Source organism: Ursus maritimus (assembly GCF_017311325.1).
Source record: "Ursus maritimus isolate PB19 chromosome X unlocalized genomic scaffold, ASM1731132v1 scaffold_X1, whole genome shotgun sequence".
Lineage (NCBI taxonomy): Eukaryota > Metazoa > Chordata > Mammalia > Carnivora > Ursidae > Ursus > Ursus maritimus.
In genome coordinates this window covers 73491414-73508671 of record NW_024423319.1, presented here as the reverse complement: position 1 = coordinate 73508671, position 17258 = coordinate 73491414, and the positions used below count along the sequence as shown (strand labels likewise).

Sequence of the window (17258 nt, the reverse complement as noted above, 5' to 3'; positions counted from 1 at the left end):
GGGGTGGGGGGGGGGGGGGGGGGGTGGCGAGGAATCACTGTCTTTTTAGCTCAGTAAACATTGTGAGCAATTACTATTAATTCCTTTACCTGAATAGGAGCAGGCCTGAGAGCAAAGAGTTCATTTCGAGCACCCTTGGTATAACCATTCATATTTACAAGGATGTGTATACCATCCTGATGGATGCGATCAGCTGCTTTCCCATTGCAGGGAATCTATGGAATAAAAAAAAATAAGAACTCACTATGTATAATCTCAAACTAATTCAATTAGTTTTAATGGCATCAAACAGAATTCAGTCACAGGTACAAAACATGATAAGAACACAAATTACATTAATGCAGCATACAAATATGGTTAAGTGCCATTCAAATGGGCCCAAAACATTACAGAAACAGAATATACAGGAAGGAGGGTTTACTTCTAGACTGAATGTATGAATAACAAGGCTTCGATAGAGGAGTTGGCATTTGAAATGGGCCTTCAAAGACAGTAAGAGCTTGAAGCAGTTGGACAGAATGGAATCTCGATAAAGAACAGTACGAATAAAGAATCAGAGTAAAGTGCATGGTATATTTTAAAAACGGTGAGATCACTTCTATTTGGTACAAGGTATATATGAGGGCAAATGGTGGGTGAAAGTATTGGCAAACAAGACTGTGCTCAGAATTAGAAAGATTGTGAAGGCTGGGGCTCAGTCAGTTAAGCGTCTGACTCTTGATTTCGGCTCATGTCATGATCTCAGGGTCATGAGATCGAGCCCTGTGTCGGACTCCACACTCAGCGCAGAGTCTGCTTGAGATTCTCTCCCTCTGCCTCTTCCCTACTCCACTTGAGCCCTCTCTAAAATAAGTAAATATTTTTTAAAAAAAGGAAAGACTGAAGGCCATGCTGAAGATTTGAGACTCCAGTCAATAAGCAGTGGGTCCCTAAACATCTCAGAAGTGGAGGGCAGTATGCTTCTTGGTCACAAAGAGTCCGAACCCTACATCAAAAATGGCTATGTATACTCCCAAAGCAACAGCTACATGCGCAAAGATGCTGGTTCATGCTATTTATTAAATGACAAGGATCTCATAACCCTTCTGCTGGAACTTCAATGATTCATGTATCAATTACTAGATATACCATACATCGCCTATCCCTTTTAGTCACCAAAGTGGCCCACAGAATCTGTAAAGAAAAACCTCTAGACTCAGCAAATTAATTCCTCCACGGGTTTCAATCTTATTTTATCATAAAATTTATGCTCCTAGAAATAGCAATAGAGCAAGTACAGAAATAAAGATAACCAAAGGCAAAGGCCCACAAAAACAGATGAACCACAGGAACTAGTTGAACAGATAAACAGAGGAACTAGTTCCTCTATTTTCTTTAAATAACCTATTTATTCCTCTTCCAAGCCAGCATGTCCTAGAAGAGTTTTATCTCCAAGCACATATAGACCCCATTTCAATTTCATTTGCAACGTCAGCACAATCCACGCTGATTATAAATGTAAATGATCAAGGAAGTTAAGACCAAAGTAATTGCCCGTATGTAATGGCTGATGTTAAATACCTGTCATGAAAAATACAAGCTACACACCAATAGTTTCATTCACTATTTGTTCAAAATTAAAAGCTTGAAGTATAGAAGTTTTGCCTACCTGAGAGAGATCAATGAAATGATTGGCTTCTGCCATCACTTTCACTCTGAAGTTTGTGCCATCATCTGGGCTCAGGGCGTAACAGAACACCTGAAAGGCAGCACACGATATATTTAAAAACCTTGGCTCAACAAGATACGGAAGCAACCTCCTATGTGTCCATCGAGAGATGAATGGATAAAGAATATGCGGAGGGTGTGTGTACACACGTGCATACACAATGGAACCATAAAAAAGAACGAAATCTTGCCATTCACAACATGGATGGACCTAGAGATTATGCTAAGTGAAGTAAGTCAGAAAAAGACAAATACCATATGACTTCACTTATATACGGAATTAAAAAACAAAACAAACAAACAAACAAACAACACACAGAAACAGACTCCCAAGTACAGAGAACAAACTGGTGGTTGCCAGAAGGGAAGGGGTGAGGAGAATGGGTAAAACAGGTGAAGGAGATTAAGATATACAAACTTCCCGTTATAAAATAAGTCACGGGGATGAAAAGTACAGCATAGGGAACACAGTTAATAATATTTAATAACTTTGTATGGTAACACACAGTAACTACACTTACTGTGGTGAGCATTCTGTAATGAACAAAATTGTGAAATCACTATGCTGTATACCCGAAACTAATATAATATCATATGTCAACTGTATTTCAATTAAAAAATTAAAAGTAAATGGAAAACTAAGTAAAAACCTTGGCTCCAATCTTTCAGAAAGCACTGGGCTTAACACCAAATACTGATGATAAAGCCAGAAATGTTTTTTTTTTAAATAAAACAAATAATGTCTCTAGGGAAATACTAGTCTTACCTCAAATTTATCAGGATTGTGCATGCCTGGAATAGACTGCATAAGGTGAGAAGTAGGATGATTCCCAAAGTCAGAACTCACATATCCTACACGCAGTCGACCATCACTAAGCTTCAAGTCTTTTGGATGTTCATATGGTGGCTTATGAAGGACATTAATCTACCAATGGAAACCAATGCTTGTTAGTACAGTTGAATCTATACATAAATCTTCATCTAGGAAAACTGATTAAAAACAAAACAAACCTGTACTTCCCATCTGTTGGTAACGGTTTGCCCAGAATACTTCATTTAAGTCAAACAGCCAATTCAACGCAATCTTAGCAGTTTATGTAATATGCTTCATACTCTGACCTGTTCCTGAGGCCTAAGAAGTAGCCTGAGCAAATCTAGAACTTGGAGAAAGTTCGAGGCAGTGTGGACAGAGCATAACCAACCCTACATTTTAGAAAATTCTGTAGGGAAGCATTTTTAAAACAGAGAATTACATCTAGCACTCCAATCTATTCTGCTGACCAAATTCCCACGGTTGATCAAGTAGTGCTCTAATTCTCAGAGTATAAAATACCAAACACTTTTATTAAACATTATGGTTTTCAAACTATAGTCTGAAACTATGGTTTTCAAACACCATCCTTCTATTGCTAGGATTCTACCTTGGAGGATGGAAGCAGTCATGATCGAGACAGACACAATGGAAAGGGCTTCTGGGGTGGCTGACAAAGTCTCCATTTCTCAACGTGGGTGGTGTTCACCTTATGGTAACTCAGTACACCACATACATATGATATGCATCATTTTCTATATCTGTATTTTACTCTGCAACAGGAAGATTAAAACAAAACAATCCCACCTTATCCAAGCAGAGGTTCCCATGCCTCTCAGCAATAGCCTTCCTGAAGCCATGAGAAAGAGGATATAGCATACTATGATGAGGATGCACAGAAGGCAACCTATTCTTCTCTAACTGGTCAGCCACGATACTGACCAACTTCTTCATTCGCTCATCATAGTCTGTCCAATCACAGACAATCTAGAGGAGGCAAAAAGAAGTCATTACCCAGGGGCACCTGGGTGGCTCAGTCGGTTGGGCAGCTGCCTTCGGCTCGGGTCGTGATCCCGGGGTCCTGGGATGGAGCCCCATGTTGGGCTCCCTGCTCAGTGGGACCCCTGCCTTCTCTTTCTCCCTCTGCCAACCCCCCCCCCCCCCCCCCCCTTCGGCCCTCCCCCACCCCCCCCCCGCCGCTTGTGCTCTCTGGCTCTAGCTCTCTATCAAATAAGTAAACAAAGTCTTGTGGGGGGAGTTACTACCCAGAAAACCCTATCCCAAGATTTAACATTTTATGTGTCTTTGGCCTAATGTAACGTCAGATAACCCTTTAAAAAACACGGTCTCCAGCCAGGCTTGGATTAATGTGGCACATAACAATTAAAAAACGATTGCAACACTGAAAGCCAATTACTGGCCCGTTATTCTTTACCTGCAGGCAATGAGCCAAGTTACAATAAGCATCAGGAAAATCAGGCTTCAGTTTCAGAGCAGTGCGGTAAGAAGCTATTGCTTCTGGAATATTCCCTGAATCCTGGAAGTAAGTAAAGCGGGATGGTTAAAAGTTTTCCTACAATTAAACATTAGGGGCTTAGATGCACATATTATAATAAACAGTAGTAGTAGTACCTTATGAATGGAAGCCAAATTGCTGTGGGCATCTGCAAATGCAGGGTTAATCTGAATGGCACGAGTGTAACACTGCAAGGCTCCCTGAACATCCTGCATCTCCTTCAGAGTGTTTCCCATGTTCGAGTAGGCATCGGCAAAGGTAGGACTAATTCTAAAAGAGAAAACAAAGATCTTCACCTAGTACAAAAACCTTTACCTCCCTGTAATGTTAGTCTGTTGTTATTCAAAGCCATCTTAACACAAGCCAAATGTGCCACAGGCCAAACATTTAAAAATGTAAAGGAAAAAAAATTAGACAGTGAGGATCTTACCGAATAGCCTCCTTATAATGCATCAGAGCTTCCTGAAGTTTTCCCTGCTGCTGCAGTACACTTGCTAAATTTGAATGAGCAGCAGCAAACTCTGGGAAGACCTACAGAGTCAAGATGACATCCAAGGTTTAAAAAAAAAACTTCTAAACCAACAGTAATAACTTACCACGGTAAGAACTTTGCTCAAGTATCTTTATATCCCTACATTGCTGTCTACCTTCTCCAAGTCTCCTCATTCTTCAAGTCGAGCGGCTCAAATTCTACCTCTTCATTTTATACCTCTCCTTGTTTCAAAACATGAGGAGGTAAGACCTCTCCTCATCCTAGCTTATGCCGATTACTCCAGCATCTCTCTCTTCTGCAATCTCTCTGTTGCTTAAACATCTACCACACCCACCAACCACCATTACAGCCATCAGGCACTAAAATTATATACTTATTGGTAACCTCTCTTGAACTGTAACTATTTAACTTTTCCGTGCAGATCTTATCTACCCATAAAATAATGAATTCAACGTAGAGACTTTCTTGAATGTCACACAAGACTTCTCTCATACCTTAGATACTCAATTACCGGTTCAAGGAACGATTCAACCACTATTTTTACAAAACAGGTGGGTGACATGGCCAACTTTAACTGCCTTTCCTCTGTTATCACATTGAAAAAATATCCAGCCACACCACCCTGAACATACTTCCAATGCTTTACGATATAAGCGAACGGCCTCTTCAATGTTTCCCTGTTCTCGTTTGATATTGGCTAGGTTATTCAGAGAGTCTGCATGGGTGGGACACAGCCGGAGAGCTGTATTATAACAATCTTCTGCTTCGGCAACCTAGAAAACAAAACAAATTATTCAACACCTATACGGAGGAATCAAAGAGCCACCACGGATGTTATTCTAACAACTGCTTAGTTAAGCCTAATGGCTGGTAATGTTCTAGAAAATAGGTTATTTTTGCTATTCTCTCAACCGAAACTCAGAAGTAAAACATTTACCACTTCAATACTTAATAACAATAGGTACAAAAACAACTTTTTTAATCCTACCAGGTAACAAGAAATAGACTGAATAAACGTCCTTACACTGCCCTTCTCTTTGAGTGCATTGGCTAGGTTGCAGTAAGCATCAGGGAAATGTGGTTGCAGTTCAATAGCTCGCCTGTAGGTGTCTATTGCCAGATCTATCAGGCCTTGCTCATAGTATACACAAGCCAGGTTGCCGTGCACCACTGCATGATTTGGACTCAAGCTTAGGGCACGAAGATAAGCTGCCACAGCTCTGTAAATAAAAAACACACACACACAATGCAACTAACTTTTAGTGGATGCTCTGTTACAATTAATTCAAGCTATACTATACCAAAGTACATCAATTAATTATAATTAACTCATGCTATCCTATACTAAACCTTACATCGAAATTCTATCTTAATAAAATATGTATTTTTACACTGAAAATTCTTCTATTTCCACGTAAGAAATCAGCTTTCCCCTAACAAAACAAAACAAAAGGTCAAAAGTCAGGATTTACTTAGCTTTCTGAATCAGATCAAAGGAATAATTTAGTCTTAAAAGATAACCATTTCAACAGCTTTACAATAAAAGAAATTTCAATTAAATTCCCAGTGAGAAGGCTAATGGCTTGGAGGAAAGCCAACAATAAAAAGTCAGGCAACAATGCCTCTAAATAAAATGTAACACAGCGGACATGACGAGGGGAAAGCAACATACTAGAAAAGGAAAATATATTTCAACTGACCACTGTCATAATTTTAGTCCAAGGTCTCAAGTGCCAATACAACAAACATTCAAGAAAATATATCGAATAGAACATTCTTTCTCTCACCTGTCAAATATCCGTGCCTCTTTCAAGACATTTCCTAAATTGATATAAGCATCCAGAAAATTGGGGTCAAGGGTGACAGCCTAAAAATTACAAGACAGCTACTTAGAGCCAAGTTAGGATTTCAGATTAATTTGCCAATTACAATTTTTTATTCTGAGATAATTTTAGGCCTCCAATTACATATTCTAGTATAGTTAAATCTTATTTCTTTCACTGGAAAAAAAAAAACCCCAGACAGGGGTGCCTGGCTGGCTCGGTCGGAGGAGCGTGCAACTCCATCTCGGGGTTGTGGGTTTGAGCTCCACACGGGGTGTAGATATTACTAAACAAATAAACTTTCAAAAAATCCGTTATTTTAGTACCCACTCATTATTCACAAACCTCAATGTTATCAAAATAACTTGTGTAATGTGAGAGCAAAATGTGTCCTGAAGGGAAAAACTTTAAAACTGGGTTTGCTCCAACTTTACTGAGCTAAATACTTGTAATGGTTGGCCCTATTTATTCAAGATTAATAAGCCTAACTCTTCCAGGAGGTGCCTGGCTGGCTCAGTCTGTGGAACATGTGACTTTTGATCTCAGGACTGTGGGTTTGAGCCCTATGTTGGGTATAGAGATTACTTAAAAATAAAACCTTAAAGGGGTGCCTGGGTGGCTTAGTCAGTTAAGTGTCCAACTCTTGATTTCGGGTTAGATCATGATCTCAGGGTTGTGAGATCGAGCCCCGTGTCGGGCTCTGTGCTGGGCTTGGAGCCTGCTTAGATTCTCTCCCTCCCCGTCTGCCCCTCCCCACCTCAAAAAAAATTAAATACAAAATAAATAAAATCTTAAAAAAAAAGAAAAAGCCTAACTCTTCTAAAAGATAATGGCAGGAAGAAGCAGTAGGCTCTAATTGAAAAAGGAAATATATATCTCATAAATAAGAACTACATACTCAGTAAGACTTTGGTAAGATATGTAATTAGAGCTATACACTCAGTAAGATACATTACTTCAAGGAGACACTAACCATTAAATGGTTTCATCCAAATAAATCTGAAGTTGTCTTAAAATATGGCCGGATATACCCAGAGCAGGGATTCTCAACCCTGGCCATAACATTAAGAATTCACCTCCTAAAGCGTGCCTGGGCTCTCTCACGTACCAGTTAAATTAGACCCTCTGAAGATGAGACCAGGAATTCCTATCTTTTATAAGCTCCTCACGTGCAATCAAGGTAGAGAACCACCGAGCAAGAGGTAGGTACTCCTATAGTGTAATAAATGCAAACTTTAACTGAAATACTGAAAAGGTAAAGGTAATGAGTAATTGTGAACATATTAAAGAGTCATAAAAAACACTTCCTCCTCACTTTTCTTTACTTCTATCACAAAGTACATAGTGTCTGCTTGTGTCTTTTTTGCCACTGATAAATGCCTAAATCCATTAATGGTGATACCCCGATTCTATCGTTCCTTTTTCATCTCCTAGCTGGAACACTGATATGAACAGAGGTCCAGTTCATACAGGAGAAGGAAGACAAATGCTTTATTCTTCCGACTTTAACAGTTTTCAAAATGAATTGCTCCTTATCTTCCAAAGGTAACAAATGAATTTCTTCTTAGTATATTTATAAACTCATGGATTTAAACACATTTGACAAGTTTCAATGTATCTCAGTTAACACTCCTGCTGATGTTCAAGTCCCATCTTTAGCCAGCATGAGCCTCTTCCAGTTGCCTTTTGAGTCCTTTTGACATAATTAAAGTAATATATCAAAGCTTCCTAGCTTTCTGGTATGATAGGGCACTCCAGATTAATTCTGTACATTTCCTACCCCAATCTGGAATCAGCCTCTTGACCAAGAAACCCTGCTTCTTTACTTTAAAGTTGCCCATCTTAAAAAAGGATTTTTAATTTCTGAAGTACATTTTCAATGCAAAACTGGAAACCGCCCAGGGGGTGGGGGTGGTGGGGCACCTGGCTGGCTAAGTCGATGGAGCCACGTTTGACTCTTGATCTTGGGGTCATGAGCGAGCTCAAGCCCCGCCATTAGGTGTAGATTACTTTAAAAAATAAGATCTTTAGAAACAAACAAAACTGGAAACTGCCCTATCGTATACCATCCAGCAAATGCTGTAATACTGTCAGAGAAACAAAGATTAAGTGACTGATGAAGTAAAGGCCCATTATTTGGTTCTAAGTAAAAACACCCTGCACACATAAGCACTTCACAAGTACCAATTATTAATTTAATGACTAACCTTCTCAAAGTGATGAATTGCAAGCCAAATCTCTCCTTGTGCATTGAAAACACAGCCAAGATTACTCCAAGCTACTGCAAAGTTCGGTTGCGTCTCAATTGCTTTCAAATAACATGCCTTAGGAGGGGTTAATGAAAGAAGATGGGAGGGGAAGGAGGTAAAGGGAAAAGGGAAAATTTGTAAGGGGAAAAAAAAAAAAGATTGGGGGGGGGAAGAAGGTGATATCATTATTTCTTCTCTGACCAGCCAAAAGTGACCCTGCAGCATAGGCTCGCTTGCGCCAAAACTAATGCGCTGCCACAGCTGGCTGCTCCTGCGCTTGCGCCACCAGAACCCAAGTGCAAACCACCATGTTCAGTTCTGCCAACCAACAACCAACCCTTTAAACTGGGACTTATCTGGGAAAGTCAGCTGCCTTAGACACTACGCTGGCCTTCTCTTATCCGAACACCTAAGGGCTTTTGCTGTGTTTTCAAGTCAGATCTAGAGGGTGCCACTCAAAGCCAAGTTTTCCCACCCCACCACGCCCTCACCAGTTTCCCAAAGCGTGTTCCTACAAAATGTTAATAGAGAGCACTGGGAAAAAAAGGATTTCATGATCAAATAAATTAGGAAACCAGAAAACATGTTTCTTTGTTACAGAACTTCCCTAAGCCTTTATCAGTTTATACGGGACTCCCTCAACTTAGTTGACCATGGAACTCTTTTTTCCACCGGACATTTCAGCAGAATACTATGAAACACATTTTGGGCAATGCTGCTTTAAACAACAGTGTTCCTCACTAACATCTGAACTATGCTACTGAGGAGAAGAGTGTTTTTCTACCACGTCAGGTATGAGAAAGCCAGGCTATCCACCCTCGCAATGCCCCTGACTCCCAAGGGGGGACCGAAGCTGAAACCTCATATGACAGGATTGCACCTAGGTTGAGGTCCCTGTAATGCGAGCGCAAACATCGCTTGCGCAACCTAACAGCATCGCACTGCGCAGTCGCTGCGAACTGCTGCGCTACATAGAACACCCCTAGACGCAGCAAACGGCCAACCAGATCCATTAATCTACTAGACAGGCCCATAGAGAATATTTGTTTAATGAGATTAGTTGGACTCGAGGTATGTTAAAACCCAATTTTATCCAAAAAGGCTACACAATAGGACTGAGGGAGCCAGTCAATCAGATTACTCATCTAGTCAACCGTTCACAGGGGCTCATTTGCACGCATTGCGCATTAACGCTGCGCAGCCTTTGCGCTACTGCAGGGTCACAGCGCATCATCAGAAGAGCAGAATGCTGCAATCCAAACAAAGAAGAAAAAAGGAAAAAAATGAACAACAAGAAGAGTTAGAAGCTTTTACTAGTAAATTATCTCTAATAATTTTAATATCAATTAACTTTTACTTATCTTTGACAGAATTGTGGCTATAGTATAAAACATTCTCTTACATAACTTGCTTGTAAATAAAATTATTTTAAGCTGTTTCTGAAGCCACAAGACAGAAGATTCAGGCATGGAGGCAAATTGTTTTGCTGTGGCAGTTACAAACCCGTTACCATATTTCTCATCATGTGACTTTTCGGTGCGTTCCTTGCTGGAAGAGGAGGAGGTGTGTGTCTGCCCTAGATCCAGGCCTCGAGCTCCCTTCAGCGAGGCACCTTACGCATGGAATAGGAGGTTTCACCCACCTGAAACCTTCTAAATACAATATCAATGGTGAAAAACCAAAAACAAGAGAGAAAATAAAAACAAGATCATTAGTAAAAGTTCAACAAAGCAATTGAAATTCTTTGGATGTCTATTACATATGGGAATGAGGACAGTCTCAAGTCTGTAACATGGGAAACATGCAGAAGGGAGAGGGTTAATCAGGGCTATTGCATACAGCAGGGATTTTTGCTGGAAGAAAGGCTCTTCGTTTGCTACAAAGACAACTTAATTTTGCTTCCATCTACTAGGAATATGCTGGCTTGAATTTTCAAATGCACTGATTACAAAAGAAATACATTGCATTTCACTCAAGAGTATGTTCTTGTTCACTAAGTTCTCACAAAAAACAGAATAAACATTTTTCAAACTAGGTGTCTCCAGAGCTCTGAAATAAAGAAGTCAGCAACCTAAGGCAGGCGCAATGTCTCAGCCTAAACCGATCTCTAAAGCTGCAGTGAAGTGCAATTCATGTTAGCTGTCCGCTTGGTGGGGTGACAATTAATAGGAGCTTATCAAATATTTGTTCTATAAATTACCAATTAGATTTATCAGCTAAGATTGAAATCCATTACAATTCATTAGCTGGAAACCTACATAAAGGTTAATCCAAAGTGTCAGCAGAATTTATGAGCTATGCACTTAAAACTAGTGCCTTTTAACATTAGACGGTGCTGAAAAGCCTTCTCCCTCCCTGGATGAAGCAGTCAAACAGACAGCTACGCTGCGCATACACTCCACGCATTAGCATGCGCGTGGGGCTCAGAGCAACAGGTGGGAGTTTCAGAAGCATTCTGGTTTCTCCCCACTCCTCACCCCTGCAGCGCGGTTGCGTAAGGTGGCTTGTAACAAGACAATTTCATTTGTAAATTTAATTTACAATTATACCAAAAGCTTTAATAACCCAACCTGGTGTTCAAATTCATTATTTGGAAACACAGAATGCTAAAAGCCACCTTTCCACTTTGGCAAGTTTTCTTTCGATCAGTCCATTTCCCAAACAAACCAGCTTTGTCCTTTTTTTTTTTTTTTTTTTTAAGGAGGTAGGGCAGGGAGGAATAAAAGAAGAAAGTAAGGAAGAAAAGAAGGTAGACAACTAGGGTTGGAAAAGAGGAAAGAGGAACTTAGGGGAGGAAGTGGGGACAAGGGGCAGGATGTTCCAATTATTAATTTGCAATCATTTTAACAGCCTTTCTTCCACTGTAAAAAGGGTAAGGAAGATGAAGGGAGGAAGGTTAAATAAGAATTTTAAATGCCAGTATTACAGGGTAACATTTGGATGAAATTCTTCTCCACTTACAAGCCACAAAGGACTTAGAAGAGCAGCATTTTCAATGGCACCTGCATCATATAGGAGTCTTGAGCCAAATCACAGGCGCTCTGCTTGTCACCAGCAGGCAAGCCTCAGATTTGAAGGAATGTTACTTATTCCCACATAAGATCATGACGGAGCCCCTTGTTATAAAGATGATCTAGCTCAGCAGAAAGGCTCCAAAATGTTCAGGTTCTTGCTTTACCCCCAGATTTAGAACAGATATGCCAAAGCCTGGCCCTGCTCTAGTCTGAGGTGATTCATGCCGTCAGTTTTCCTCAGTTTCATAGGACTGTTTTTTGGAGATAGCTCAATGAAGAGTTGAAGACTTGGCAAAAAGTACAAGTTTTCATAACACTGATGTTTAAATGTGTTCTATCAAACACCTACCTTGGCTTCTTCCAAGCGACCCAGGGCTTTGAGCAGGTTCCCCAGGTCACTGCGAACACAGTACAAATCCTAGAAACCGAGAGATACTCCTTAATTACACTGTCGACCAAAAATACCTTGAAATTACTTTCAGGCATCTAGCTCGCTGTCCTTTTACTCTGCCAACTAAAGATACTGCCTGACAAATTAAAGTACAGAACCACAGGTCCACATCCTCAATTCCAAATTCCAGAAAGTTCCAAAAACTTACCTGATGATTAAAGCGGACCAGAACTAGAACGAAGCTCTTTACAGAATTTATTGATCCCACTTAGTGTGAATACTCATACCTTCTGTTGCAGAAATATGTGTTTTACTAGAAGGTGCTGCTCCAGACTCACCTCAGAGTCTGGAGGTATTACCTCTTTCTAAAATCCTAAAAATTCTGAATTTTGAAATGCATTTGATCCCACCAGTTCAAAACACTATGGGCCTTGGAACTAGAAGGTATTATGCTAAGCAAAATAAATCAATCAGAGAAAGACAATTATCCTATGATCTCACTCATATGTGGAATTTAAGAAACAAAATAGAGGATCATAGGGGAAGAGAGGGAAAAATAAAGCAAGACGAAATCAGAGCAGGACACAAACCATAAGAGACTCTTAAACATAGGAAACTGAGGGTTGCTAGAAGGGAAGGGGGTGGGGGGATGGAGTAACTGGGTGATGGATATTAAGGAGAGCACGTGATGTGATGAGCACTGGGTATTATATAAGACTGATGAATCACTGAACTCCATCTCTGAATCTAATAATACATTATATGTTAATTAATTGAATTTAAATTTTTAAAAATGGGGGGAAAATGACTATGGGCCTTACTATAGCTTCTCCTCTCCCTAAATGTCAGTTGCCTTAAAAAAAAAAAAAAAGCACCAAATATTTGTTCAACTATTTTGTTCAAAGGTTATGATGAATCACTCCAGTATCAAGAGCCAAAAATTTCCCATAGTGAAAAAAAGTATTTAGCTGTGACTGGCTACCAGCAAACCTACCCTTAGGCTGTCAGGCATGGTTAGGAACCTTGACTTCATTTCAGTATTAGACAGAAGGATTACCATCCAACCAAAGCTTCAATCCTGGCACCTGCCACTAGATTACTCATTAGTATTAAGTGCCATTAGAACTGAGTGGGTGAATAATGAAAAGCAGTTGACTCTGCTTTTTATTAGCAGCGCAATTGTGTTGTTAGTCATCTGACTCACCAGTCCGTTCATCAGTATGAAAGACTCGTCAGAACAGTGAGCTTAAATTTTTATTTGTCCTTGTTTGCCTTTGTCATTCAAATCTATCAGTCAACAAGCACAGACAATGGCAACAGCGAGTAAGCTTATTGTTTCAAACTGTTCCACGGGGGAAAAGAGCCTTATTAAGTCCCAGTAAGGGAAATTTTGCCAATTGTGCCAAAGTATCATCATATATATTATTCTATGCACAGCTGTATTATGGTTTCCAGAATCAGGTGGTTAATTTTACTGATAAACAGCTTTTGTGATTATACACTATCATCCATCAGGTGAACCAAAAGTCAGCCACCAAAGAACACCCTGATTTATGATTGACCATACTGGGTCAGTTCCATGATCTACCTATCTGTCCTGTCCATCGAACAATGACTGGTGTTTTGGGAGAGAATGACGGGTCTCCCATGACCTCAAGTACAAAAAAAAATCCTCAAAAAAAAAAAAACAAAAAACAAAAAACATAGGTATCATTAATCTTATTACAGATTTATCCTCCTCTAATGAGTCTAAGCATTTTTAACCCTATTTATACTCAGAAGTAATGATTCTATAATCCTGCTACCTACTTTGTATAATTTTTCTTCCTAAACTTTAAGGGTTACCCTTCGGTTTTGGCCAACCATTAAGCGAATAATCCAATCTGTTGTCAAGCTCTTCTACTATACCTGATTACTGCAGTTATTTATCTTCGGACTTTTATCAATTCCTATGCCTTTTCTGAGCCACAGTAATCAAAACCTTGCAAAAATTCTCCAACAGTGACCCTACTGGGCTATATTATTTTAGCCAACTGTTGCATACTTTTACCCTCTAATTTCTATAACTCTTGGATGGATGCCATCCAAGTGCCGACAGTGCCCACCTATATTGAGTAATATCATCTTGATCCATCACAGCATACTAAATCCAGTTAACGCAATGCCCACAGTTAAAAACAGATTATCTTCAAGATCACTAGAAGATAATTAACAAGACAGTTTTAGAAAAAGGTAAAACATTTCATATTAAGTATAATGCTGAAATCCAATTCTCCCATTTGGGAACCTAAACGTTGATGCACAAACAGCAGATTTCTAGGAAATTCAAGGATACCACTATTCTCCCAAAAGTTCAAAACCTAAGACTGCTTCAAAATGAGTAAGAATTTCCTATATAACCACCCCTCCTAAAATAGCATTTATTTCCTGCCTTTCTTCCTAGAGCCCCCACCCCTACCCACATCTATATACACACATACACACGAAGTAAAATCAGGTTGATAAAAACCTACAGTAGTTCTCAAATGCCTCTCAACTTAAATTTAAATTCCTCAGCCTCTATTCTTTCTAAATCTTCAAATTGACTCTCCTCTACTACACTCACTTCTTGTTACTACTTGACTCTCCACTTCAGCCAAGGAAGTCTACTTGCTATTTACCTTCCTACAGAATGCTTAGGTTATTAAGCACCCACTCAAGAAAATCTTCTGATTAATACTCTCTAACAATAATCATCCAAGGAACTTAACGCCCTTTTTCTCTTTACGGGTCAGGTCCTATCTCACACTATAATCCTCAACTTTTTCTCCCCAGCACATCACCCCAATTCCTGATAAAGCACTGCACACACAATAAGCAAATATTTAAATGTGATATTTGCACAGCAAACATAATAAAAAGCAGAGAGAAATAGAAATACATGGTTTTCTACAGCTTAGCTCACAACAGTTAACAAATAACGTGACAGGAGCATGTGATGGTCAGGATGCCAGTGGCTCTCAGCATTATGCATCCACAATCAAAGCCAAAGCAACATTTCAACAACCAACAGAGCTCCTTAGAGCAACTCGGAGTTATGGCCATTTTACAAAGGACAATTTTATACGTAATTCATACAAGGGACTGCTGGGCATGAGGCAACTCTAATGACCCATCATGTAGATTACCAGCTGCAATAGCACCTTCAAATACAATGGACTAAAATTTCAGTGAAATTATTACATCACCCAACATTACAGAAGACAGTTCAGAACATAAAAATAGGGAACAGCTTTAGGTCTTAAAATTTCTATAATCAAGTCACAGAATAACTTCTAACATTAACTGGAAAGGATAAACACTGCTGAAACCAGACTACCAAGAACACTACCATAATATTTTAACTTTTCACTGCTGCAAAACCAAAATAACCTGATTTTAACTATTTTTCATAGGATGCCAACTACATCTATGATTCAGGACAACAATGCACTGCTAACAAGAGCACAACTTAGGAACAGACTCAAGACTGTCAGTACTGAACTGACAAAGGCATCTGGCAGTAAGCTGAAATCCAGTTAAGACTACATATCCTGAAATAAAAGATTATTGGTATAGTATAAAACTTAAGGTGAAATCAAAGCAGTCTGCACAATCCTTTTTTCACTCTTACTGGTGAAGGCACAGAAATAAAGCAGCACCTTCCACTCGTAGAAACAGAACCAGACAGGAACGCACAGCAGTACAATGCCTTTAAGGGGGTAGTCCCACGATGTATTTTAGGGCTGTTTTTACTTCTTTGGTAGGGTACAATGACAAGCTTTCTGTTAACAGGTTAGATATTGAAAAACGTGGTTTTGTCTCCCATTTTAGTTTTCCCTTCTCCTTTAGTTTTTCTACTCCTACAGTTTGGTATAAGGTCAGCAGCAATGACTGCCCAGCTACACATGTAAACAACTGAAAACCTGAGCCGAGGGGATCAGAGTTCAAGATGTGGAGCCATAGCTATATAAGAGCGTACAAGTGAGTTTATACTGAATCAACAAGACAAGGGTGGAACCAACCCTAATTAATAAAGGGTAAGAACTTACTGTGACAACCAAGTGCACAAGTGAACTCTGAACCCTGGCTCTTAAGAACAGGGTCCAAGCCCCAGTGGCAGTACATACAGGGTTCCCCCCATAATTTTTTGTGGTAAGTAGCTAGATAATACTGCAATAAAAATCACAAAAAGCCACTCAAACCTACATATCATGTATCCTTTCAGAGATACTCAATGCATATAAGAAATTAGTTTCACTGGCTACCTCCAAGAAGAGTAGCTGGGAGACTTTCCACTGTATCCATACAAAAAGCAATGAACAAAAAAAAAATATTAAACTCTTAAAATTAACTGGAAAAATCATTAACAGATGTCATGATAAAAAGTGATTTCAGATCTTTTGCACAAACTACTAAATTAAGCTGCAGTTTCCGAACCTGTAAATAGGGATTAAGGGACAATATATGATAATGGTTTTCAAACTGTACTCAAAAGCTGCCTTGAGGAATGGTGTCCTCTGGGCACATCATCCCTTTTTTAATCTTTTATTTCTTCTCTCTTCTTTCTCTCTACTTTCAAGATATTCAAGCTCAAGAGAAAGAAGAAAAAAAAACAAAGAAACAAAGAAAAACAAACAAACAAAAAGAAAAAAAACTAGACTCTTAAATACAGAGAACAAAGTGGTAGTTGCTGGGGGGGTGGGGAATAGGTGAAGGGGATTAAGATATACTTATTGTGATGAGCATTGAGTAATGTATAAAACTGCTGAGTCACTATATTGTACACCTGAAACTAATAACACTATGTTAATTATATTTGAATTTTTAAAAAGTTACCAAGAAGAAAAAAATGATATTCAGGCTCAGGTCTCCATTACTAGCTGTGTGATCCCAAGAAAGTTACATGACCCCTGACTTTTTTTTAATTGGTAAAACTGGCAATAATATCATCAACTTCAAAGGGTCATTATAAGCATGAAGACCAACATCTGAAACAACTGGCACAGTATCTGAGTACATAGCAGATTTTCAATAAATGGGAGCTAACATAATTACTTATTAACCACTTCCAGACCTGTTGCAAAAATGTTGACCACTTTATAGCGTGGTTATGTACTCTTCATTGTTTCTGGAAACCTACACTCCTTCTATCATTACCTCTTAAGTTTATATCTATCTTCTTTCCCTAACTACATCAAAAGTTCTGAGGGCCAGTCTTACTTTTTTTTTTTTT

General features: G+C 39.3%; 1 protein-coding gene across 2 annotated transcripts in view; it reads right to left on the bottom strand.

Annotated features, from left to right (window-relative positions):
• Nucleotides 1-17258, bottom strand: part of OGT (O-linked N-acetylglucosamine (GlcNAc) transferase) — a 32882-nt gene that overhangs the window by 10583 nt on the left and 5041 nt on the right. For both annotated transcript variants that reach the window (XM_040630922.1, XM_040630913.1), the window contains exons 4-15: nt 11963-12031; nt 8558-8674; nt 6315-6394; nt 5552-5747; nt 5160-5300; nt 4465-4565; nt 4151-4304; nt 3954-4055; nt 3326-3505; nt 2474-2632; nt 1649-1738; nt 90-215 (exon numbers count right to left, since the gene is read on the bottom strand). In XM_040630922.1, coding sequence (XP_040486856.1) covers nt 90-215; nt 1649-1738; nt 2474-2632; nt 3326-3505; nt 3954-4055; nt 4151-4304; nt 4465-4565; nt 5160-5300; nt 5552-5747; nt 6315-6394; nt 8558-8674; nt 11963-12031 — 1515 coding nt within the window. The remainder of the gene's footprint in view (nt 1-89; nt 216-1648; nt 1739-2473; nt 2633-3325; nt 3506-3953; nt 4056-4150; nt 4305-4464; nt 4566-5159; nt 5301-5551; nt 5748-6314; nt 6395-8557; nt 8675-11962; nt 12032-17258) is intronic.